The following is a 27,976-nucleotide window of genomic DNA, read 5'->3' as shown; positions in this document are numbered from 1 at the left end:
TCTCGCAAATACATTCCCAGGAGCAACACATCAGAATTGAGAGAGTTTGGTATCACGTTGTGTGTGCGCAAAAGGACAAAATTAAGATCATGCTCAGAAACAGGGCTGGGAACACAGCGATCTAGAATCCACGAGAGGTCAAAATGCAAGCATTGCCCATGTCCGAGAAAGTGAGCTTTGGAGGCCCAGGTTTAGCTCAAGGGGAAGCCTTGGGAATAGATCCTTCTGTCAGCTTTTTAAAATGTTTAAGACCGTCTGTCCTCCAATTAAACTGATCAAGGGAGTCCAGGATGGTTTGTTAGTGACTCTGCTCTAGAGAACACTCATTAAAAGTCCCAAGGCTGATTACGGGCTTCCCGTCTCCACCACTTCACTTGTGCTGTCAGCTGCTGATTTCACCGAATCCCAACTGCCACAGTAACTGTGGAGGCTGAGCTGTGCTTTCTCCTGCTGCCAGCAAAGGAGAGAGACATCTGCCACTGTCCTGAGTCACCTGTTACTTACCTTGGTGACTCATTCTCCCAGAGGGGCCAGACCCAAACAGCTCCTGAAAGGATCTGTGCACGTGTGCACAGGGCGTGCGTGCTCCCTGTGTTCCCAGACAGGTCCCAGGCCCTCCTGTGATTCTGACAATCTGCTAGGCACAGGGCATGTGGTGCTGAGTAAGAAATCCTCCACCTCACCCTCCAGAAGCTACAGTTTAATGAGAGAAACAGACTAACAAAGAGGAAATTGCCATACAGTGTGACAAATGCCAAGAAAGGAATGACTAATGGGGAAAGAAGTAGGGCATGCCTCCTGGAAGAGGTGACTGGCAAAACGGACAAGTAAGGAGAAGTGGGAAGACAGTTTTAGGGAGAGCGAACAATATATGCAGAAGAGGTGCAAGAGAACCCTCATTTACTCTGCCTTCCCTTCCCTTTTTTACCAATCACTCACTGAGCACGTACTATGTACTAGGCACTACCCATGTGGTAGGGTTATCGTGGTGTGTGACAGATATGGTCCTGCCTTTGCAGGGCTTGCATTCCAAAAGACTTCTGGGAATTACAAATTAGTTCTGTGTTACTGGAACACAGTGGGGGGGATGATAAAGAGGGAAGGCTGGAGACATATGCAAGCTTAGGTCCCATCACATTTAGGATTTGGACTATGCCCAGCACCGCTGTGTGTGTGAATGGGAGCACATGTACTTATACTGTAGAAGGAGTGTGGTGTCAGAACAAGACACACACAGACCTGGCCTGAATTGAAGTGACAGGAAAAGATATGTAGTAATGTTTACCTAGTCATAGCCTTGCGGAACTGTCTAGTGAGCAATGTATCCTCCCCTAAAGAGCAACACTAGTACTTCCCCTGCACACCCAACTTTTTCTCCTGCCATTCATCACCTCAAATACCCTACTTCATCACCGGCCTCTTCCCATAGACCTCATGGTACCACTGTGGTACCTCCCTCTGCTTTCCAGGCTTTTGCTGGTGCTGAATCCAGTAGGACCACCTTCCACACCTGGGCTTTAGAGAAATGAGCACAGAATTAGGGTCAGACCTGCACCCTAATCTCGGCCTTGCTGCTGGGCGCAATGCTTGGTAATGATAGTATTAACCATACCTGGCATCTATGGAGCATCTAATATGTGCCAGGCACTTGACATGTGTTAACTCATTCAAACTTCATAATAACACTACAAAGAAGGTACTTTTATGATCTTCACTCTGCAAAGAAAGAAACTAAGGCAAAGAAGGGTACAGTGCCTTGCACTGGTCATAGCTAGTCAAATAGTAGTGCTTAGAGCCAGCCCCAGGAGATGTAACCCCTAAGCCATCCTACTTCTCTTGGGTGTCTTGGCTTCCTCAACTTCAAAGTAGATAGAGTGATATTGATGTTTGGTAAAGATTAAATGAGTAACTTCAGTACTCAGTACAGTACACACTCATGGAATATTGATTTTCTCTGTCTCTCCCAATCTCACCCATTTCCATTTCAAATCTGTACTTTTTTATGAAGTCTTTTCCAGACATTGTGCCTAAATTGATATGTGCCTTTTTTGAAATCCTCTCCAGCTTAGTATATCTACTTTTCACATTGGCACTGGTCATATAGTTTCATATTTTTATTGAATTATTTCAAGCTTTCTTGATTCTTCCAACACTACTTCATGTTTCTTGAGCCAATAATCAAATCTTGTCTTCCCCAGTATCTTCACCAGGAGCCAGGGTATTGCTAAGGGTACGGGTTTTCAAAGTAGATTGGCAGAAGAATCAGTGACTGTGTGTAGGGATCCACATGTAGGATAAATACATGTTGGGAACACAATCAAGTCATTTATAAATTAGTTGAGACAGGAGGGATCTGTACGTATCTCCATCCATCCTTTAAATTTTAAGAAAGTTAATTTTCAAGGTATGTTTTAATCTTTTATTTAAATTCTCTTGTCTCCTTATGTATCCATTTTCTTTTAATGTCCAAAAGCAAAATTCCCCAGGTCAACACGGGTAAAGGAGCTAATTGCTCAACAAATTTGAACATCAGTATTCATTTTCACTTTCTAAGGCATAAGATCCCCTCCTACAATCAACTCAATGACTTTCACTTAGGAGAAAACAAACACATTAATAAAATGCATAAACACTCTCTACTAGCAATAAATTTTAAGAATAATTGACCTCATCAAACCAAACTTTACAAGTGGCTTTAGATCCCAAACCCTATAAACTCTAAATGAGAGGCAAGCTGCATGGCTGAGCAGAAGGAACAATGCATCTGGAATCCCATTTGGCTTTGAGCTATAGTTCCACCACTTCCTGTCTGTGTGACTTCCCGGAGTATCACTTTTCCCTCTGTATCATAGTCTTTGAAAGGAAGAAACATGTCACCTTGAAAGCACACCATTAGTATATGGTACTACTGTCATAAGAAGGGCCAGCAACCAGTCAAAAGCATAGGGATTAGAAATATGAATTCTGCTAAGTGAGGGATGTCAGTAAACAGTGAGGGAGGTAACTAGGCACTCTTCACTAAGTGTGCCTCCGGGGTTTGCTGACAAAGCAGAGCCCCTCTGACATGGGAGGAAGTTAGAACCAAAGGAACACGTGGAAAGGTTTTCCCACCAGTTAATACCCTACACGGAACTGTGTCAGAATGCACTTCAGAATAACAAAAATCTTTAATAAAAGTGTTATACCTTAGTCGGGATGGCAAACCTATTCGCCAAAGGTCTGTACAATGCAGTAAAGAACCCTCTTTGTTTTCTCCACTGGAATGCTTGGTGGATCAGGAAACGGGTATTAGAGTGAAAAGATCACACACAGATCCTACTCTGTCTTCTGGCAAGACTGCTGGTCTACAGAAAGCAAAGCAAAACAGAGAACACTTAAGTTCCGGAAACCACAAAGCATGGAGAAAGAAAGGAAGCAGCTCTTCTCTACTTGTTTGCTGGGACAGCCGAATCATTTCTTAAATAATTGACCCTAACCCTGAGTTTGTCCAGCCCAGTGGTCAGCACACTATGATCTGGGGACCAAATCTAGCCAATCATCCATTTTTTATATAGCTCATGAGCCAAGATGGTTTTTATTCTTTCAAATGGTTGAAACAATATCAAAGGAAGAATAATATCTTGTGACCTATGGAAATCATATAAAATTCGAATGTCTGTGACCGTAAGTAAAGTTTTGTTGGACCACTGCCATGACCATTTGTTCACATTCTGTCTGTGGCCACTTCGGGGCTACAACAGCGGAGTTGAGTAACAGCGACGGAGACCTGACGGCCAGCAAAGCCCAAAATATTTACCCTCTCGCCCTTTCCGGATCATTTTGCTAACCCCTTGTCTAGGCCAGTTATGTTTTCTTTCAGTCTGTGAAACTGACCTAACTGGCCTAGCTACTACCTGATCAAACTCTTTCTGACCTTAAGACTAGATTTTCAAATGTGTCAGCCTCTGTCAAAGATGGTTCTAGAACTGCAGAGTACTCTCTTGCCCCCTGCTCTAATTTACCATCACCATCTCCATGTACTTTACACAGCTTCCCCCCCACACACACACACCCAAAATTCTGATTTCTATTTTCACAGTCTTTATACTCTCAGATTTCCTCTGCTTGCTATTACATTGTCTTCCATAATCCCCAAACCACCGGTACTCTGTTTCCTAATCTAATGACAAACTGAAGGAAACATCAAGTGTGGAAAGATATTACTGAAACTTAACATTAATACTGGCAAGCTGCTACCAGTTATACTTCCTGGTATTACATAGTTCCCTGTATCAATAATGCTTTCTTTTTCCTGTTCCAAATTGCCCATTTCTTTCTTGTTTTCCTGCCAAACTGGGTTTGTTTTACAGGTACATTATAGTTTTTATAGATACATTATACTTTGTGCTCATCTTTAAATGGCATATGCATCACTCCCATTGCAGCCACGTTAACTAGCATTTGAAAATAATCTGTCTAAAGAAGAGACCTAGTTTGTCAGAACATTCTTTAGTGTGTGCCTGAACTGTGTCAGAACACATTTTGAGAAGCAGTATGGTAGAGAGGAAAGGGCAGCCGATCTAGGTTTTATTTCATAGAGTGTCACAAACTAATGGTTTGATCTTGGACAATATCTCTATAGACTGTTTTCTACATTTATGATATAAGTGAGCTAGTTTAGATCATATTCTCATTATCACATCCCATACTTACATGAAGATAACTCACCCATCAATTCTAATTAGTTATTCAGCATCCCACTTCAGCATCATATGAGAATTTGAAATATCAAATGGCAGTTTCAGAGTATTTAAGGTTGGTTGTATGTTGTTGTTATTATAGCCTGAGAGGCAGGAAGGGACATGGTATTTGACTCCAGGCAGTAGGGCTCAAAGTGGGGAGAGGAGGGCCAATTGTTTTTATTACAAGTCCCTTTGAACCACTGGATTTTTTTTTTAAAGAAAATGTCACAACCACATATTATTTTGATTTATTTTTTTTTAATTAAAGTTAGAAGGGACATTACTTCCAATTCATATCTTGATTGATGGGCTAGATATAATACTGAACTTTAGACATGTGTATTGCTTTTACACACATTTTCCAAGGATCACAGAGAGGACCAAGTGGAGCTAAATGAACCTAAAGTCCCTTCCAATGACAGATTTCTGTATTTCTGCCTCCTCTTAATTCCCTCACTTTCTCTCTGGGTGGTTTGCAATTCATAAGCAATCTCTTCACTGGGACCTAGGCAGGTGGGAAGTTTCAACTTTTAAAGTTCATTTATGTCTGAGTCTTCCCAGAACAAAAAGAAAAACAAAATAATGAGATTAAGATAAAAACATTTTATTTCTTCAAAACTTCAAAATATCACTTAAAACAGATCTTGTATGAGGTTTATCCCTTTAGGCCAAAATAACGCATTAGAGTTTTTTGTTAAGGGAAACATTTCCTCGAACTGAAGGAAAACAGAGCAGTAATGGAAATATGAATGCAGGCTCTGAAGTTGCAACTATCTAATATAGCATTAGAATTCCACATTTGTGGATTGCTCCGATTTTATGTACATATATTATTCAATAAGAATAGCGTTTCTTTAGTTTTATAGATTTTTTTTTCACTCATTTAATTGGTGATATAATTATTTGCTCTTATAAATCTAAAAATTAGGAATTCAAACACGCACACAAAAAGAGAGGGTTAATTCTTAATGGTTTAGCCATTTCCCTGGTACACTGTCATCCCTTCAGTAGTAATCTGCAGTCCCAGTGCACCCGATGATCAAAGATGTCTAAACTACCCTTCTTGAAATGCACATACAGACTTCAGGAACCCCAAACAGCCTCAATATTTTGAACCATAACTGTCTGAAAGGTTCTTGGTATTTTAAAAGGCTGAGGGTGTCTTGGCCTTGCTCAGAGATGCTAGAGCAATTCAGTGACTCCTGGAAAAAGCTACTGGCACCAGGGAGACAAAACCAGGTAGAAACATAGGCCAGGAATTGCAGGCCAAGTGAGACTTGCTAAAGGGAAGTCATTGGGTAGAAGTGCCTCAAGGCACTCAGAATCACATGACATATATGTATTTAGTTGCAAATTTAAGTTCAGCTAGAGATGCATTAAAGATATGCATGAATAGTAGTAGTTCCAAGGATAGCATGGAGTCCCAGATGTCTTTTTAAATGTTCCCTGGCATCTTCTTTGATTCAATACAGAAAGGTGATCCAGGAAACTTCTAGTTTTTCTCATAAACAGATTTCAGAGTATGCTGGTGAATGGTAGATTTTATCCATAATAAAAATGGAGAGAAGCAAGTGTGCATATGTCTTTATGTGTGAGGGAGGTGGGTGGACAGTTCACAAGAGTCAAGAGGAGAAACATGCCTCCGAAGGAGCTCCTGTTCACAAGCACTGTTCCTAGTTCTGCTTCTCTTTCCCTTCAGCCCTGACCCCTCCTTTCACTCACCCTTATTCCTGCAAATTCAAACTTTCAATAGCTGAAACCAATCTCAGGGGAAAAGGGCCAACATGCCCTGAGCACCTTCTCTGTACAGGCTTTTTGGGGGTGGTAGTGATGATGACGATAATGATGGTGAAGGTGAGACTGTCTTGTTTAATCAGCACGGCAACCCTGTGAGACAGCTACCGTAATTACCACCAGTTTACAAATGGGGAGACACAGGGGTTAGCACCAAAAGGTTATATTAATTGTCAAGTTCTCACAGCTACTAGAGGGAAAGCCAGGATTTGGACCTTTTAATGTTACTGACGAGCATTAAATTGGTCTCTCCTCTTTAGAGTCAATCACGAGGAGCTCCCTGCCCACTGCGTGTCTCAGTCTGTGGCCTGTGGACGTGCTGGGGTGGAGGGGAGAGGGCGGAGGGAGCTCTGATGCCTTTGGCCCCATTTCCGGTTCCTGGTGGGTGCCCAGCACCACGCCCAGCTAGACGTGGCAACAGCTCCCAGCCTGGATGCCCAGTGGCTCCTCCTCACCCACGCAGAGGTTTTCCAAAAAACGCAAATCATTACCAGAAGGAAAAGTGGATTGGCCCAGCAGACACTGGGAGGGGAGGAACCCAGCAAAGAGGATTTCCAGTACCTGTAAAATATCTGAAAGTAAAAGAATTAACTTCCTTCTGACATGAGGAAGGAAAATGAGGTTAGAAAGTCTACCTGTGTCAGCTTGGGCACCCTACAGAGAACCAACTTCTCCACCTTCAACTCATCTGTGAATGGGAGAAATTATAAAATTATACATGCAGGTTTTCTGTGAAGATTACATGTAAATTACCACATATGCATCAGCAACCTATTACCTAAAATGTCTTCCCCCTAATTCCCTGATGATTCCCTTCTTTATATCGCCTTTCTAGTGGAAGTCATTTCTCCCACATGACCCTTTTCTTTCCCTTACACCCCCTAATCTTTCTACTGTGAAATCAGTCTCACTCTTTCATTCCATCACAGAATTCTCTGCAACTCTGGATAAAGTGCTCTCCCTGTGGGAATCCCCACCGACTGCAAACCCTTGCCCCGTGCAGTGAGATGCAAATAACTGGATGCATTGGCCCTTAAGCATCTGCCTGACCAAGTGTTTCGTACATCCCTAACTCTGCACAGAGAGATATTGGGGTTTTTGAACCACAAGCACAGAGTACAGTGAATGGGAAACTCCCACCTTCCCTAAACTGCAGAGTACTTTCCTGAAAGCAGAAGGGAAATCCTCCTGGCACCCCTCAGAGATTCTAGCTCTTTGCTCCAGAGATTGAAGGTGAGCCCTAAGCCTCCCCTTCCTTCCCTTCAAGTCCCAGAAGCCAAGTAGCAGTCCCAGGCGAGAGAAACAAATGCATCATTTCCCTAGAGGGAAAAACAAACACTCCCCTCTTCAGGTTTATATTAGTCCATCTCCATCTCATATGTCAGAGAACAGGGCTTATCATTGAATAATACACCATGTTTTGAAAATACTCTGTACCATGACTGGTGTGTTTCTTAAAAACAAGGAAATTGCCAAGTAGGCTTCACACTGTAGACCAAGCAACCTAGTGGTCCATTCAGTTTCCCTGTGAAAGTGTCTGACCACCAGGACTACCTCTAAAAGCAGGAATCAAGGTCAAGAATCTCAATTTAGAGTAGCAATTTCTCAGAACAATCACCCATGAAAATTTTCAAATAATTCTTCAGACCATTTCCATATTCTGAGATGTCCCATGAAACCATATTCATATTCTGTGGCTAACTGGGAGGAATAACAAAGCTTGTAATATATGACTACTACTTGTTCCCCTCCAGTTATTAAATACCACTACCAGAGCTGAAGTTTAATCCATACAAGTGGTTGGTGAAGACATGAGACCTAAAATTGGTACCATGCCAGTTTGACTCATTTCACTACATTATCTCCAGGTTCCTCTCACATTTTTATGTCATAGTTTCCAAGAGTCACATAATATAATTTTAACATTGCAACTATGTTCCAAAGGAATATTTCTAACGGGTTACTGGGATCAACTGCTCTCCTGCTCTCTACCCCATAACAACACTCCTACGGCTGCCACAATCCTTCACATGTTGTAAGCTCTTCTATGAGGCCGGCACTTTGTTTATTCCATTTATTAACTGGTTGAACCCTATGAGAAGCCTAGTACTTTTATTCCCATTTTGCAGATGAGAAAACCAAAGGATGGGTAGATGAAGTAGGTGGCCCAAGGTCAGTCAGCTAAGCAGTAAAAGGAAGTCAGCCCTCAAACCCAGACAGAGTAACGACAAAGCCAGTTCACTCAAACCAATTGATATATAGATTCTGCCTATTTCTACTAAACATTTTCTTAACAGCTCCATGCCTGCCTCTTAGAATCAAACTCACATGGAATCCATATTAAAAATAATTGGTTATCTATTTTAATTCAGTCCAAGTATATGGAGGGAGGAATTTCTATTGATTCATTCAATTTGGAAGTACGAGAAGAGCCAGAGAAAGGCAAAGGATGTGTTTTGACCAAGCATCCTGCCGTAGTTCAGCACCACACCGGGGGGACCAGACAGCTAGGTTCTAGTTCTGGCTCTAACTCAGGCTTGCTGTGAAACCTGCACAAATCCTCCAACCCTTGGGTTCATTTCTCTTTTTGTAAATTATAATAGTCCATCACCAGGTTGTTACACCGGGTATCATCTACTGACTTTTCTACATGGAAGAGGAGAATTAGGTCTTATACCACCGCTACTTACACACACACTTCCTCTCCCAATATGTCTTAGTTTTTGTTAATTACATTATGTTTATGTCATTGTACTTAAATTTTGTCCACTGCTGAACTATGTAGTTTCTCACGAATAAATTTTCTTTTTTTACATACTTTTTATTCCTCTGGAATCAGTAACTGTCTAAATTTTTTATTTCCCTTTTTTTTAATATGGCTCTTTGTCAGAGCTGAAAAATACTTCTCAATATGTTCACATCAGACAACTGTTCCATTCCATTTTTTCCAGGAAGCATCCCTCCAGGAGGAGTCCTTATTATTCCTGCTTTGATCTGAATTGGCTTCCCTTCAGGCATTCAGCACAGCTGATATCCCAGGGCTCCCTTTTGCCATCATCCAAGGAATATCCTTTGCCTCTCTTTGGGTTTAGATTTCTTACTTCCTAGAGTCTATACCTTCTTCTACTCTCTTGTTTTAATGGAGGACAGTCTTTAGTAACTTTCTGAAAGCTGTAAAGATCTTATAACCTGAAAATATTATTCTACTCCAAAATGTGATTATCATTATCTTTGCATTCATTATCTTAGTTAATAATATGAAATACCTGCTATTTTTATTCCCTTGTCAGTGAGAGGCAGTGGCAGGATATTGACTTCTAGGTTGAGATTCAGTTAAAATTGTAAATAGAACCTAGTCTCTTCTAAGTTCAAGTGGTGTTTTCCAGTTTGATTCTTAATCCTTTGAATTTGGCTTTGTTTTTTGGTCTTCCTGGCATCATTTAGTAAGTTTTCTTTATTTCAAATGTTCTAACATTTTTCAGTGATGTGTCTGGGTAAGTGGTGGGATGGGGTGGGGTGGGTATGTATGTGTGTGTACGTGTTGTATTCACCATACTGCATTAAATGAGTGGGCCCTTGTATCTGTAAACTCATGTCTTTCAGTTCAAGGGAATTCTTTTGTATTATTTCTTTAACAGTACCCTTTTTTTAATTTTATCTGGTATTTCTTTCTGAAATTCCTATTTTTGTAATGTTGGATTTCCTGGACTGCTCCTCAAATTATCTTGGTTTTTTTCCTTCTTTTATTTCCATTTATTTGTGTCTTTTACCTCATTTCTCAGAGATTTTTCTCAAATGTATTTTCCAACACTTCTACTAAATTTAATTTCTGCTTTCATATTTTTAATTTTCAAGAGCTCATTCTGGTTTTTTGAGTGTTCCTTCCCATTGTCTGTTCTTGTATCACGATGCAATATGTTCTCTTACCTTCAAATAAATTAATATTTTTTAATGTTTTCATCTGTTCTGCAATGCCTTAGTTTACTCCAAGTATTTTTTGTTTCTCTTTTAGTCTTTCTTTCATATTAGAGGTCTTCCAGTAATATCTGGTTATCTGTTCCATTTGAGAGTGAAATATCCAAGGTTAACTGGAAGTCCCAGGAATATGGGAAGGAGTTACAAGTGGTGGGTGTTACTGTAATATGACATGGACAAGAGTTGTTGACCTTTTCATAGGAGGCCTTTTCTATTGGACTGGTCACTTACTCTGCAAAGAACTCCTTCACTGTCTTGTCTGGCAGAAAATAAAGCAAGCTGCCAACACTTTGGAGAGATGAGAGAACTGGGGTCTAGTAAGTTCAATAAGCAGATTTTCACTTGGAACCTCATTATTTTCATTACTGCATATACCTGATTATCCTCAAATCCAGATGTTTTCTAATTCAACTTTGTTAGGATATGAACTATTTATTTTCTGCATTGGTCCAGTAGGAAAAAAAGGATATATGGTCTTCTCTTTCTGTATACCTCCAGCTTATTCACCTATTTTCTACCCTATCTCACATCTTCACCTTCAAAGATACTTGGCACATCCAATTTCTGAGTACTTCCAGTACCTGGCAGCGTAAAAAACTCTGTACTTTGTTGATTCCTCCCCCTACCAACTTAAATTTCACTAATATTTTAATGCTGTGTCCAGTCAGTTATCATTTGTTTATTCTCTTTGGAGCTTTCAAAATGTAGTTGACATTTCTTCACCAATGTCATCTCCTCTTTCATTCCCTTTGTCCTTTGGGATTTAAACTTTTTTTTAGGTCTTAGCTGTCTTTGTTGATTTTCAGGTACCATATTTAATCCAAAGTACATTTTCTTCTCTTTTCACTTAATATTATATCAAAAACATACTCCCCTATATTAAATATCAAAAACACTATTTTTATGGCTCTATCATATCATTAATCTATAATTAGAAATTCTGGACAAGTTCAATTTTTATTATTGTGAACATCAAAATAAGAATCCCTTTACAAGAAGTTTTGTTTCTGATAACTCTAAGATCTATTTCTAGAGTAATATTAAGTCAATTTTTTTTAACTTTAAGCTACTGATACATATTATCAGTTTATTCATAGAAAGGTGGTTATAATTTCACCCTTCTCCTCGAAAGGCAGAGACAGTACCTGCATGAGAGTCATCCTATTACAATCAACATCATCACCAACACGATTGCTTCTCAAAAGCTTTACCAGTTGTGTCTCATTATTCTTTTAATTTGGATATATCTGCTGAAAAATATGACTGCAAGTCTTTTTCATGTGTTTATTGGCAATACATATCTCCTATTAATTGCCCAAAGACCAAAGTCCTTTTCTCCCCATGAAATATTAAGTTATTTCTTATTTGTATGAACTCTTAATTTGGTAAAGATACCATGCCTTTTAGACCAGATTTGTCAAAAAAAATTTCTGCTTTATTATTTGTTGATTTTTGTTTATTACATTTCTGACATAGATAATTTTTAAATTTTTACATAATCAAAATGATCACTTTTCCTTTATTCATAGATAGTCTCCCCATTCCAAGATTAGATAAATATTATTCTGTATTTTTTCCTTTTATTTATGTATTTTGAATTTTTCCCATTTTACGCTTTCAGTCTGGAATTTCGTTTGTACTACTTTCTCCCAGTCAGTTCCCCAGGTGACTGAACCCCATGTATTGCATAGTTGTCAGTTCCTCAACTGATATGAAATCTAACCTTGACCACATCCACATCTTAAACTCTTATCTCTATTAAAGTCTCCTCTGGGCTATTTTAACTCCATTTGTCTGTTGATTCTTACTCCAAAACATCCTATTTTAATTACCATAACTTTATAATAATAAAAAACATTATAATAGTTACCAGAGGAAAAACCTGCTTTACTGCTCTTCTTTTTAAATAGTTTTTTAGCTCTTTCATTCCATTTATCATTCAAGATGAACTTTAGACTATTTGGTCAAGTTTCCAGAAAACAACAGTAGCAACATGAGCTCGGTTAGCACTACATTAAAGATGTGTATTCATTTGAGAAATATTAAGGGTGGACAGTATTCATTCCTCCTTTTTAGGCAGATGACACCTACTTCCAAATATCTAATTCTTATGTTTTGTGTTAGTTTTATTGTTTTCTTCATATACAGTGTGTGTTGTTACTCAAGAAGTTTATTATTAGTTAATATTTTGGTGATACTTGGAATTTTTATCTTCATATTTTCTAACTGGTTGTCACTATAATACTAGAAAGTTAATTTTTGTATATTTATTTTATATTGAATCGAACTCAACTCTCAATTTTTTCTAATAACTTTTCAGTTTTTCTAAATAAACTTGTTTTCCTAGGTAGATCATAATTTTACCTCATAATATAATTTTTTTCTCTTCTTTTCTTTATCTTAATTTTGTGTCCCATGTATTAGTAGGTTGCATGAATGGGATTATTAAAAGCATTGTCATGGTCCTGGTCTTAAAGAAAACACATTTTCAATGAGAATAACTGCTCATTTCTGCTCAGTGCTTTCTATATGCTAACCATTTACCAAGGGATTTGGGTATATTATTCCCTCTAATCTTCATATAACCTTAGAAGAAACTTCCTCCTGTAATCCCATTTTAAAGGAAATGAAACTGAAGCTTTAAGGCAGAAATAAATCCAAGGTTATCCAACTAACTAATGGAAAAGCAACATTCGATTTCACATTGGTTTGACTACAGAGATTATGCTTGTAAGTAATACAACTGGTATATTATTCTAGAATTTCAAGAAAGTATGAGTTGATGATAGAAGACTTTAAGGATAACTGTGAGGTCTTTTGCATTTTGGGAGTTGTGAAGGAGATGGAAGAGAGAAGAGTAAATTGATGCTAGGCAGATGAAACACAGACATGAAGAGTACATCAATGATGCAAGACAAGTACACCGTAGGATGCTTCCTCGTATTTCCTCAAGTTATACGTGAACACCAAGATCAATTACAAAGGAAAACAGTATATTTCAAAGACCAATGCATCTAAGAGCTTATTAGTATTCCCCTACAAATAACAATGCTGTATCATGCGACCTCTCAGCCATTTCAGTTTCCAAAAACTTCTTGAGAAAACATTTTGATCTCATTAGTTCAGATCTTTGATTCACTGAAACTTTGATTCATGCTATTTAAGTCACATCTTGGCAAGGAGCTGAGTTGCAGGAGATGGTGTGCCTCCTTTTGCAGGGTGAAAAAGCAATCCAGCAATGCTAAAAATAAAGTCTTTTAGAGTTACGCAAAATTATGTATTTCTGCAGCACATCCCCGGATTACTGACTGTGTAATAGCCCTGCTGCTGGACTCCCACCACTGCAAGAAGCCTGTGCCTGAAGCATTATGATCAGCAAAGAAAAAAACATGAATATCTTGATTTTCCACCAAAAAATTTCATTGTTGGGGTTGGGGGGAAAAGCCCTTCTCCAGAAACAATTACATAAAAGATTTTGGCCTTAAATGTGATACTTTTCCAGAAAGATGACAATTGTTCAGGGCTAATCAGGTCTTCATTTAATAACACAACTTTTTCAATCTTTAGGAGAGTTGACATTTGACCACTGAACAAAGACGCAACTTAATCCGAATGAACAAGCACGGGATTGCATTTCAGACCCAGGTTCTAGTCTTCATCCTGCTGGGCAAAGCTCTTAACCTGTCAGTCCTCAATTTATTCATTTGACAATTGGTAATAATAATATTGCTGCTATTTCCTTCAACAGGGCTTCTATGAGATTGAAAAAGGTGTAAAATAAATGGAAAAGTGTTTCTGAAAACTGAAATACACTTGACATGTGTAAGAAAAGATCCAGCAGTTTCCAGGACATGCTCCCTAAAGAGCAGTCATATTTATTGCTCACCCAAACTCCTCTGAAAAAGACAAATAGTCATCAACCATAATAGAGTTCTGCAGAGCCAGCCTGTTTCCATTTCAATTCAAAGCCCTTGAGGCAGCAAACTTTCAGTCCAGGCACTACCTATGAGTCTCCAGTAAATTTCTCTGTTTCCCCAATACATGTGGTGAGCATTTGAACAGAAGCATCAGGCTATGCCTGATCATATTATCCCATTAGGAGGTGATAATCACAATTTAAAGGCTAAAGGAGAAACGACCTATTTTGCATGGATTTTATGAGAAGCACTGGAGAGAGATGCCACGTGATCCCAGGACTACTTGGTAACTCAAGCTTTGGGTCTCCACATGGTTCCTTCCTCCCCTCAGTCCCTTCGGCCAGTCATTTCTTTATATACTGTATAAAGTACGCTCTGTGTACTGGGGACTGAGCTTAAATTGAGCTTGAGACAGGGGCCATGGAATGATTGAGTAGTGAATTAGTTAGAAAATTGCAGTTTTTGTGCCATAAGTGAGAGAATCACTGTATTCCACCAGCTGCTACAATTTGAGTATTTCTTACTTCTTTTGACATTTTTTTCAACAGGGAAAACTGATGTGAAATATATTTGTCTCTTTAGGTAAGTTAGAGCTGCTGTTTCCCCTCGAGTTTCTTTTAAAAGCTGCCCTCCAATCTTGAATGTTCTTTTGCCACCATCAGTGCGCACTGTGACCTATGTAAGTTATTGCTCAAGAAGGAATCCGAGAAGGGAACAGTGTAAGTCTTAAACTCACTCAAGGTTCATCAGGCCCCAATCAGAATAATGAGCCATGAATGCGGCGCAGAGGAGTACAGGAAGCTGAATGGAAAAGACTAAGACACCACAGGGAGAATTTACTTCTCATACTAGTTTTTTGGGTTTTACACAAAACTGTTCCCTTCCCAAGAGGTGCTTGAAATTGAGTCAAATTTGAAAACTGTAAAATCCCTGGATTCATTTATTTACATTTGTTCATTCATGCATAATAAGCACAATTGGTTGTCCTCAAACAGGCAGATGAGGGCACTGGTTATACACGGCAAACTTGATTTCAACACACATGGCTTAAGCCGACGTCACGCCTGGTACTATGCTAGCCCCTGAGAGAAATAGGAAAATGAATAAGATTCAGATTCTGGCCTCCAGGGATTGACACATAACTCTGATCCAAGAAAGAGTAAGAAAACTACTAGAAGAGAAACATCAAATATTTTGGCAGCTTCCCTAACTAATCTGCAGCTTAAAATAAAGCCCCGTGTGCACAAATGGAGTTAAGGGTAAGGCCAAGGCCTTAGCAAGGCACCCAGCTCCACTCAGTCTGATGCCACTCGGGTAGGAGAACCTCTTCCCAGGCTCACTGCCCGTGACACCCCATGACACAGCGAGCTGCTGACCATTTTTCAAACATATGCCGAACATTCACTCTTCTTGTTCTTTGTTCACAAGGCTCCCTCTGACTAGAAGGCCTCTTCATCCCCGCCACCACCTAGAAAGTCCTTACTCTTCTAAGATCCAGCTCAGTGATCTATAGGGTGGATGTGAACAATGAGACAGCATCCCAAGGTCTTTCCCAGCCCTATTAAGTCAATGATATGTGAATTTAACAGGTACATGAAATAGTTTACCTTTCTGGAACCCAGAAAGCCATTCTTGATGGCCTGAAACGTAATTCCTCTTGGTCCTGTGAACTTTGGTCCCACGGGCTGAGACTTTTACTGGGGCACTGAACATAATGAAGTGTAATTGGTTGTGTATTTATTAGTGTATCCTTCTAAGGAGAGTAGGTACAGCTCAACCCTGCATCAGATCTAATTCATATTTTATTTAACAAATAGTCACATGGCCATAACTATGTGTCAACCACTATTCCAAGTACATTACATATATTTATCCATTGAATCCTCACAACAACCCTGAGATAGATGCTATGATTATCTTATTTTGCCCATGCAGGAAGTGAGACAGAGAGGGTCTGAGTAACATGCTCACGATCACACAGCTGGTAAGCAGTGATCCATGATATGAACTGGACTCTTAAGTGCTGCACTGTGCTGTTCTTACTTATCTTTGTGCCCTCAGGGCTTTGCCCAGGGGCCTACTATTTAAAATGTGGAGCTCAATAAAAGTGTATTCGCTGATTAAATGAATGAGCACACTATCACGACTGGTTAGCCCTGACTAGATCCTCTTGAAGAGTTCCAGGCTATTGAAGTTAAGGGTAATGAGCAGACTTTGAGAAGGTTCAGAGAAACTCAGGAAGATGGAAATGAAGAATTATATCTAAGAATTTAGGTTGCTCAGCCTGAGAAGCAAAAGCTGAGGGCTGCTTTCATAATTATCTTCAAGGCTAGGAGGGTTGATTCCCGAGGACAGTGACTGAGCTGTTTTTCTCCACCTCCAGGGAGGATGAAGAAGCAGAACTGGTCCTAAGCTGCAATGGGTACAGTTTAAATCCTCCACAAGGAAGTATTTCCTTAGCCTAAGAAGTATTTGTTAGACACAGGGATGAGTTACGGAGAGACGCCATGTAAGGTCACCTGTCCCCAGTCTTTTGGACTTGCTTCTGCCCAGAATGAGGATCATGAAACAAACAATGACATGTCATCCCAAGGGCTCCTCTAGCCTTATGAAACCATGGTGTTTGGATCTCAGAAATTAAACGCTTCACCTTCCTTGACCAAATGAATGCATAGATGCATCCCACAGAATTTAAAAGGTAACAACAAAAAATTATAACCAGCAGGAAAAGTGATCTTCTCAAACATACCATTGTGCCAGAAATGTAACAATAGAAGAAAAAATGGAACTTGTTTTCTGATGAACCTAAACTCTTACAGCCTGTATGTTCAAACCATTTCTTGCTAGGTCCATCATAAAGTTAGAACTTGTCAGTCTACATCCTCAGGTGCTGGTTTTGACCCACCATCAAGCTTTACTCACTTGATAGATGACATTAGTATCGTGCAGCAGACTTCTCCAAACATGAACCACTATTCCATTGACTACAGTGTGAGGTGCTTTAAACATGAAGAAATGAATCCTTTCCTGAAAGCAGGAAACATCAAACCTACTTATTTTCCTCCCTACATGGAAATGGAAACACAAAATAGTAATGGAATTGGAAGGGAAAAAGAGAGTACACAAAACAATTTTTGTATTTGGTATTATTTCAAAGATAAGATTCTGCCTTATTTTCAGTTAATAGAAATAAAATCTTTCATGTGTATAATGCTTGACAGCAGACAAAGTTCTTTTAAATGCACATTATTTCACTGAATTTTCACCTGGGAGGTGATTATTTTGCTTTCCATCTTACAGAGGAGGAAACAGCTCAGAGAGGTGAGGGACTTGGCTCAGGTCGCATATCTAAGACCAGGAGACCTTTCCCAGTCAGGGCCTCTGTTCTCCAGGACTGTCATACACCACAGCCTGCTGGGCACTGGGCCAGCCTTACCAGAGGCCTCCTTCACCATGTGCAACCTCTGCTGGGAGCTATGGAGTTGGCCTGCACCACTCTGAGAAACTCAACTAGGCCAATAACCTTAGGAGACCTGCTGAACCTGGAGACATGTGCAAGAAACTGTTCTATCTGCCTCAAGTAAAGCATATCTCCCAGCAGTGAAGTAGAAGAACCTGGACTCTAAGTCAGGTCTTCACTACTTAAAAATTGCACTCCTCCATAAAAACTTGGTTCAAATGCCATCTACCCAATGAAGCATCCCTGGCCCCCTAGCTCAATGTAGATGGACATAATTCTGGGTTGCTTACAGATTCTAGATCTGGACTACTTTGGCCCAGGTCCCAAGTACTAGTTAAGTGATCTTAACCTCTCTGAAACTTCCTAATCTACAAAATGAGGATGCAACTCCTATCAGTCTCCCTAATGCCATGGTGGTAAGGATGCTAAGAGTTACTGTAAGGAAAATGCTTAAAAGAGCTCTCTGCAAATGTAAGCTCTTGATCAATGCAACTATTTCTGATATGATTAATTCCTTGGAGTTTTCCAAGTCCTCACAGGGTTTTGTTTATCCTCAATAGTATTACTAAAATACTATATTACTCATATTTATTGTAGACTCTCCACCACTTTGTTAGTTATCATTCACTCTAGCACAAGCCCAGAGACCATCTTCTCTGGTCATTACTTTTCAGATGATGGCACCCACATCCAACTAGCTACCCTAAAGGGAAATCTAGGGTCCATTTGGCTCTTCCCACACCCTTATGCCTTGTATCAATCAATAACCAAATACTGAGGTTGGTATCTTCTAGATATTTCTGATTCCACCTCTCCGTCTCCATTTTTGTTTCCACAGTCCAGCCAACCCTCACTTAAAGTGAGTTAAGCAACTTCTTAACTGGGTTTCTGGTCTGTAGTATTGTCACAGCCCAATTTATCCTCCACACTGAAGCTAGAATAATCTTTCTTTAAAAGAATGTTTTTGATCCCCATGTCATGCCTCTGCTTACAACCTGTCAATTGCTTGCCACGGCCCCTTGAAGCTATTGGTCCAGGCACACAGGACCTTTCTCCTCCTTACCTCTCTAGACACATCTTCCTCCACTCCTGCCTACCCTTGAGAGGCTAGTACCACAGGAAAACTGGCTGCTCAACATATGCTTTGAAGTCTCTCCTCTTCCTGTCTCTGACATGTTCTCTTTCATCGATGGCCTCAATCCTCTTCCCAGTTCTTTGTCTGGATTAACTCCTTCTCTGTGTTTAATTAGCTCAAGGATGACCTCCTCCATGCTACCCTTTAGGTAAAGTAGGGACTGTTCCTTAGTGCTTCCATGATACATGCAGCATTTTGTGGCTATCCTATAATTATGATGACACAGTGTACTTGCCCCACCATGACCCCAACCTCAAGGGCAGTATCTTGGGTCACTTCCTCATGCCTTAAGTGTGAATGTGCTTTGCACATAGTAGGTATTCAAGGAAACACTGAATTGCTGATCTCATTACATAGATAATAAATAGTAGTTGGCATATATAATGCACACTGTGGGGCACTAAACAGTGCTTACGGAAGTGTTCTTAGCATTTTCCATAAAATAACTCATTAATCCTCACAACAATGTTATAATGTGGCTAGGATAATTATCTCCATTTTGCGAAATAATGGAAAATGAAACTGAAGCACAGAGAAGTTAAAATTTTACCAGTGTTACATAGTTTGGAATTGATGACACCAAGGTTCGAACCCAGAGGCCTGGCTCTAGATCCCATGTTCTTGACCTTTACACTAGAGCACCTGCCCAGATAGGGGAACCATAATAAATCAAGACAGCTAAATACACACAGGTGATATGCTCTAGTTCCAATTTTACAAATGAGAAAGTTGAGGTATAGGAAGTTTATGGAGAAGCAGTCCAGGGAGAAGGAAGAAGCTAAATAGAGAAATAATCCTTACTCCTCACTAGCTGATGGGGCACCTCAGGGCAGCCACTCAGCCTCCCTCAGCCTCGGTTCTTCAAGTGTGAAATCAGGGCTAGATCATGCCTCGGCTTCCTTCCAGCTCAAATTCGTAATTGCCTTATTTCAGCGAACATCATCAGGGTGAGTGTGTGCCCGGCTCAGTGCTAAGTGCAGAGACACAGAGACAAACAAGGTGCATCTCTGCCCTTGAGGATCTTCTGATAGGGGGACTGGCCCAGACAGACAATACACACGGACAATATGAACTCCATGGTTAAGTTCAAACTGGCCACACTTCACTCACATCAGTTATTTTCAAGGGAACCACCCCGAGATAAAATGCTATCTGGAAATGAGTCATTTGCCACTCCATAACGTCTTTCAACTGACGGTTGCCCAGAACAATAGAGCAGCCACAGCCTCCTGCCATCTCCCTCCAAGGCCCCACTCAGGCATAGTCACCTTGGTTTACAAGTGAGGAAGCACAGGCATTGCCTCCAGTCACTTTGCCCGTGGTCAGATGGTCGCCTGGTGGCATAAGGTCTGCCATCTGTTTCCAAGTTTCCCTCACAGCTGGGCTATGGAAGACAGGGGCATAAACTTTGACACAGTTGCTACGGGCTTTCTAGGATAGTTTATATGCTTCAATGGATTTTCAGATTTAAAGTTGATTCTAGAAACTACATCTAGTTCATTTTAAACTCCATGGTTAAGCTGCTTCATTTAAGACAAACAGCATCCAATCAAAAAATATTCTGAGGAAGTGAGTGGGCAAGCCATTTTTGCCCACCTCTTAATTTAAAAAAAAAAAAAAACTATGAGGGAAACTTCTCCAAGACCAAATCCCATCACACCATTGTGAGATGAGGTAGCTGAAATAAGTATAATCAAAATGTAATTTGAAAAACACTCTGAGAGGCAGCTTTGTATAAGAGTACAGACTGCTGGCCAGGCCAGCAGGTCCGGACCCCTTTCCAGCGCCCCAGTAGTTGTGGGACCTTGGAATGCTTCCTCACACCACTGAGTCTCAGCTTCCCCATCTGTATAATAGGAATAAATAATATTTGTCTGTGAGAGTACTTGTAGGAATTAGAAATGTCGCTTATGACCTGGTATAGAGTAAGCGTTAAAAAACAAACTATTAAAAAAATTTTATTAAAGTCTTAATGATTCAGAGATTGATTATTCCATTAGGAGATTGTCATGCTTTTTCCCTTTCTTCCCCTTGCTTCCTGCCTGCCCACATCCCAGCTGCTCATAAACTATTATTCCATGAGATTAAAAAATGAGATGAAATTCAGTTCAGTTAACATAGTAACAAAAGTGGAATTGGCACTGGAGTCAAACAGGCCTGGTCTTGAACCCTAGATGGCTGAGAACTGGTTATGTAACCTCACTGAGAATTAATTTTTTCATCTAAAAGATGGGGGCCATCCTATATACCTCCTAGTCTTTTTATGAAAATTAGAAAGTGTGTATATGTGTTTGTTCCCTCTCTCCCTCTCCATCTCTGTTTCTCTGTCTCTCTGTCTCTGTCTCTCTGTCTCTCTCTCTCTCTCTCTCTCTCTCTCTCTCTCTCTCTCTCTCACACACACACACACACACACACACACACACACTCCCTAGCCCTGTGATTAGTCAATAGTGGGTAGGTAGGAAGTATTGGATCATTTTTGGTAAGAAATAGAGTACTTGGCTAAACTAAATCTTCAGTATCAGTGTTGGGTAAATGGAAATTTGAACCCAGAATTTCCTCCCCTATTTTCACATCAATAGGCCACAGCAGCACCCGCAGCCTGAGCAAGGGGTGGAGAGAAAACAGCCGTTCTCTCCTCCCCACCATTCCTGGTATATAATGTCTGGCGCTCACCAGTCACTAAGGACCTGCCCATGGACTTCCTCCCAAAAGAGGTGGATGAGGGAAGGGAGTGCAGGCCAGGGCCAGAGGGGATGGATGGAGCAAGGGCTGGCTAGCGAACCCAAGCAAGCTGTGAGCAATAAAACTCCTTCTCCTAACCGGCCCTTCCCCTTGTCCTCCTCTGGTTTCCTCAATTCATAGGTAACTTGCTCCAGACCAGGAACCGCTTTCTCTCCAGAGCTACAATCAGTCACAACTTGCTTTTAAGACTTTCCCCAACTCTATCACTACAGTGGATGGCCAAAAGGAGTCGCTCTCATGACAGAGCTCTGCATCCGGCGCCATTAGATTGGACTTCCTCCCTTTGGGTCAGCTTGAGTTTCAGCTGAAGTTGGGTGACTCTGTGTATGTGGGAACCCAGCATGGCAATACAGATAACTGGAGAGTGGGGGCACCTGGCAGCCCTTATTGGGGAAGTAGAGGGCCAGAAGCAGGTAAAGTTGGAGCTGCCACATTTAATATCCTTTGTACTCAACGGCATGCATTACCTATATAGAGTCAGGGAGACCAAATCAGAGACTAGGATGCTGTTTTCATAACCACTCCTTCCACTAGCTATAGGGAGAGCGTCAGTTATCACAACAGAAACACCAGGGCTTGACCAGCTGTGCAGGATCACATATTTGGAGGCAAGTAGCATGGAGAACATTTTGATTACTTGCCTTTTGGGAAATTACTAAGCTAAAGGTTCATGGGATGCTAACATTGATGGGACACATGCTTTTTTACATAAACATTTAGATTTCATGTTTCTAGTTTAAACATTTTGCCCATAGAGATCTTTGAGTCATCTCTTCACATCCTTCCTTCCTTCTAACTCCTTTGAAGTGAAGACTATCTTTAAGATGCCAACTTTCTAAAGGAAAACATATAAACAAAAGCCAAAAATCCAAAATTCATATCCACTTACCATAAAACATCTGAATATCTGTTTACCCCCTAGAGACCACCGCATGACATCCTTAAAACAGCATGCAGAGATTTATCTTGTATCCCTTCCTCCTTCCTAAATAATGCTCCCACTCAAAGCGGAAGGATTCCAATTTCATGACAGCCTGGAGGATGTTTTTTTCTGAAGCTCCTTATTTAACATCACATTGCTCAGAACAGAACATACCTGTCAATATCAGTATTACATTTCACTAAAATGTCTATTGCAGAGGAGGTATTTTATGAAAGATTGCTTCTTATTATAAAAAAGGGAGAATTGTTTTTTTAAATTGATGTTGAAAGGCAACTAATTCCAAATCACCATTTTTATATGAAGCTTTCTGTATAGACCAAATGGCAAATCAGTTTTGCTTTGTCCAACACCACCCATAAGAAATTCTTCATGGATGGATGCATTCTCTTTCCATAAGGCAGCGGTACTATGAAAACAACAACAACAAAAAAAAAACCTCTGACATCCCTCTTCAATACTGTTGTCTAATTAAATGGCAACGGAGTGGATGCGTAAAAATATGCATTAGAAGTGTGTAATGTGTAATGTGAAGAAGAGTGATCAAAGCCATTCAACAGTATTTAGGAAGGGATTTCAGTTGGCAGCTTACAAGACAGGAGCATATAATTTTGCTAATTTGAAATAGGTATTGTAACGTATAAACATTACTGTTTTGCATATTTTAATGAAAACTGCCTCTATACCAAAATGAATCCTTTAGCTTGAACTTTCTGCATACCACAGAGCTTCTACCTATTATGAGTTCAGCATAAATAAGAAAGGCACACAGGCTGCATTAAAAGAAGGGTCACCTCATTAAAATAGGTTAAAACCAAGCCCCTTATTCCAAGCCACTATAACACCATAAAGTGAGTCTGATGACAGGTGTTGTATTAAATTTTTATATTACAATGAACTTGTACTCACACAGATCAAATCTGCATGTTTCCTTTGATAAACACCTGCAACTTGTTAATTCAAGGGCCTTTATTAAGAAAGTATAAATTTAGCAACATCTATAGATTTTTAAAACCCTATTAGCTTGCTCAAGAATCTAGAGTAAATACACTTGGAGTCTTATTTGCATGGTTTACAAAGAAATGGAAACTAACGATGATTGTTTCCCAAGTGGATGTGCCTGCAGATAATACACTTCTGCAAATAGACTGGGGTAAACTACCTAAACTTGCCAAAAGAGATGAGACAGAGATCTGGATCTGTCTGGAGCTGAGGACATCACTTACCTGCCAGCTCGCTTCTCGCTGAAGTCCTTTTTTCCAGTCTTCTTCCAGCCTGGGGGAGGTCTCATCCATTGCCGATGCTGCTTGCACAAACTGGATTCGCCAGGAGCTGTTACTCCCTTTCGTTGCAAGCCTTTACCAAAGCGGCAGCGAGGGCAGCTCAGGGGCAGACTGTCATGGAGAAAATGCCATGCCAGAGGATGAGGGATCAGGCAGGAAGAAGCCACATGGGAACAAATTTGGGATACATGGGGCTATCCTGACAGCTGCCAACTGGCCAGGCGGGAGGCCAGCTCAGCCACTGAGTATCCAGAGATTAGGAACAACTAAGCTCCAGGGTCAGTGCACAATGGGTCATTCTTATGCTTCTGGCATAAAGGTCAGAGGGAAGTGGGAAGGCATGCTCTGTGCCCTAGAAATATGCATTTCCATGTGTGCTCCATCTTCCCTTTGCCACACCACACACACACACACACACACACACACACACACACACGCTCACACCAGAATTTGCATTGTTCTGCAGAGTTGCATCAGTGCTTTGGAGTGTCCGCGAAGAAATAAGGTTCTTATATAAAAGCAACACATTTCATTTGAACACATCTCCCCCAACACTCTATGAATCACTCAGCAGCCAGTAACTTAAATAATAGTGAGCTCCTTAGGGTGAAAATAGACTCATTCCTATAGTTGAATAGCAATAGTCCCTGTTTTCACTACATATGATGTTCTGCAGCCAACATTCAACCTGACCGTGGACCTCAACTCTTTTTCTGAAACATTAACCAAAATGATCAAAGGCTTAATTTGGATAGATTCCTCTAAATTTAGGGCCCAACCAAGACAGATTCAACCAAACTCTGTCCTGCCTCATTACTGTTTCTCACATAGAGCAATACTCTTCCCTGCTGTCCAGAATCGATTACCTATGGTTTTGAGATACTAGCTGGGGCTACTGTCAATGGCACTTACTTCTTTTCAATTAGAACAATGGTTGTCAAACTTGGCTGAACAATAGAATCAACTGGGAAGCTTTGTAAAAATACTGTTACCTGAGGATTCATCCCAGGGATCGCTACTTAATGGTCTACGGTGGGGCCAAAGACACTGTTTTTTGCTTTTCTTTTTGTTTTGAATCTCACTGGATGTGGATGATTCTGAGGGATTCTACTGAGTGGCTAGAATTAGAATCACAAAGATCAGTATTAAGTATCATTTAAGGTTTCTCTACTCTATTCATCTGATGCTTGAACCCCCACTCCCACCCTGCACATGCCAATATACATCCAAACAATGCTTATGCCACCAATGACGGCAGAATTCTGCCTCCCAGCACAGCTTGTCCCGTGGCTGACAGCTTTGCCTCAAAATGAATCAATATCCTTCTTCTGAAACTCCCATGGCTATACTGTTTCTTAATTCCATGAGGAATAAGACTAAACCCTATTCTGTAGGACAACCCTTCAGAAATCCAAAGCCAGTAGTGGTCCATGTCCCCAAGTCTGTTAAAGTTTCACTTTTCCAGGTTAGATCTTGCAAGTTGTTTCTGCAAACGGTGTATACAGTTTCAAGTAATTTCTCTATCCTGGCTGCTGGCTTCCAAATATATTCCACGTTCTCTAGTGATAGTGATTGTAATATTCTAGAACCAACTATAATATGTCGCTATGGAGATCTGCACAGGGAGCCTAATGATCACGTCTTACTTGAAAAATCCTCACAGTAACAACCACCACAATAATAATAAAAGCAGCCAGCATTTACTGAGCATGGACCTAGGGACCTGGCACTGGGTGCAGTGCTTCATTAACATTTATGCATACCCAGGATTTATTTATGCTTTATAAACATTTATTTATTCTTTATAAACACTCTAAGAAGTCTTCATTATGCCCCTGATTTACAGATGAAGAAACCAAGAGATACAAAGACATTTGCCTAGTGTTGGGCCAGAAAATACCCCAGATCTGACTCTAAGGCCTGTGTTCTTGATCCCTACTTCATGCTCGTCGATGGCCTTTCACCCATGCAGTCTCAGGTCCCACCAGCTGTTCCGACAATCCCACCTCACTGATATGATGTCACAGTCAGTGCACATGGGTTTGCTCTCATCTTCAGATTATATGGGAACATGTTTTGTAGACTGCCTTGCCATTATTATTCTTCTAATAATTACAAGACTGACTATACCTTCCACCTCACCTGTAGCAAAGCAGATGTATGCAAATTCCTTCCTTTACATTCTTGGCTTCTCTTTTTTATTGAGAATATTCAGACACTTCTTCAGAAGTTATCCTGAGGTATAAGGGAGAAAGGCTGAAGGAGCACACATCCAGAAAACTTCTCCAGAGATCAGACTCAGTGCACACCCCACCAATCATCAGCTCTTCTCCATTTCCTTCAAATCCTAGTCAATAGGACTCCATCAGAAAATCTGAGAGCAATCAGTTTTAACATTTGACTCACATCATGTTCAAGGTAGATGAAACAGTTTTCATAGGAAACAGTATACAAAGTGGTTGAAAGTAGTCTCTGAGGTCACAGAGATCTAGGTTTGATTAGTAGCTTCATTAATATCTAGCCCTATGCCCCTGGGCTGGTCATCTAACCTCTCTGAACCCTAGTTTCCACATCTGTAAAAATGAGGTATTATTGTCTCAGTTAGGCATAGTATTTTTCATCAATATCTGATGCACCTGTTTTAGACACACTGCATTTCCTTAAGCCCCTTAATTTTAGCCATAACCACATGACTTGTTTTGGCCAATGAAGTATAAGAAAAATGATGGGCGTCACTTCCGGGGAAGGGGCACCTTACTCACTAGTACTTGTCTCTCAGCCCACTCGCCCCCTGCTGCAGCGAAGGTGAAACATGTGTTGGTAAGACATGCCTTAACGTCAAGGAGAAGAGTTGCCTTAGAGTGTCACCTGGACCAGCCACAGATATTGTGGGAACAAAAACTAAACTTTCAGGGTTGTTTGTTCCCTCAGAATAACCCTGCCTGCCTTGACCAAACCACTGTCCTTACTATACAGAGTCATTACAAGAATAACGTGAAGCACCAGAGCTAGAACATTCACCACAAGCCTCCAGTGAGTCTGCAAAATTATTTTCAATAGTTTCTGTTACAAGCCAAGTCTGTTTTACTCATGTCCCGCATACTCCGCTATTTCCCCTTCCTTTACAGCCTGGGTTTTTCCTGCTCATAATTCAGTCCCATTAAGTGTAGCAATTTCCATAGATGTTGTAAAATATGAATTTTAAGAAGAAAGGGTAAAAGTGTTCAATAATGCAGCGTCACTCTGTCTCAGAATGAAAACTCAGAATAGCATGACTTTAATGCTACTTATCATTTAGCAAAGAAATTAGTGAAAGCAAAATGAAGCATCAAATAATAAATGGAGCTCAGCATGAATTCACTCCTGATAAAATAAGGTACATGTCTCCAAAATGTAAACATAATGAGAACATACATGAATATGGGTGCTTCTTAAATAGCATAGCTTTTATTCACTATTCTTAAATCAAGCAGTCAAAACAGAATCACTATTGTTTCTGTCTTGGTTTAATATTTTCATTAAAGGAAGGTTCAACTATGAAAATAAAGTGTAAGGAAAGTATCGATAACATCCTGGCCAGATCATAGCATAGCACTGACATTAAAAGGCACAAACTCAAACCTGTTCTGGGACACAACTAGGAGGGTTTTTGGGGTTTTTTTTAATGGTTTTTAATAACTGTTGTGTCATTTGTTGAATTGTGTCCTCCCTAAGAGAAATGTTGGAGTCCTGATCCCTAGCACCATAGAATGGGATCCCTTTTGGACATAAAGTTAATCAAGCTAAAACAAAGTAATTAGAGTGGGCTTTAACCCAATATGATCAGTGTCCTTAACAAAGGGTGAAACGTGGACACAAAGCCAGACACACACGGGAAGAACGCCATGTGAAGATGGAGGCAGAGACGAAGCTGATTCATTGGCAAGCCAAGGAATGCTGAGCATTGGCGGCAAATCACTACTTTTCCCTCAAGATATGCCACTTATTAAAAATATGCTGACTAACA

At 40.3% G+C, this 27,976-nt stretch overlaps 1 protein-coding gene across 4 annotated transcripts in view; it reads right to left on the bottom strand.

Annotated features, from left to right (window-relative positions):
* Positions 1-27,976, bottom strand: part of PPARGC1A (PPARG coactivator 1 alpha) — a 608,395-nt gene that overhangs the window by 260,398 nt on the left and 320,021 nt on the right. For 3 of the 4 annotated variants that reach the window (XM_017653378.3, XM_073237777.1, XM_073237776.1), the window contains one exon: positions 23,914-24,081. The exons of the other annotated variant lie outside the window; for it this stretch is intronic. In XM_017653378.3, the coding sequence (XP_017508867.2) occupies positions 23,914-23,982 (69 nt within the window). In that variant the 5' untranslated portion in view covers positions 23,983-24,081. The remainder of the gene's footprint in view (positions 1-23,913; positions 24,082-27,976) is intronic. 4 annotated transcript variants of the gene reach the window in all.

This window comes from Manis javanica, chromosome 5 (assembly GCF_040802235.1).
Source record: "Manis javanica isolate MJ-LG chromosome 5, MJ_LKY, whole genome shotgun sequence".
Taxonomy (NCBI): domain Eukaryota; kingdom Metazoa; phylum Chordata; class Mammalia; order Pholidota; family Manidae; genus Manis; species Manis javanica.
This window is presented reverse-complemented; position numbering and strand designations above follow the sequence as displayed.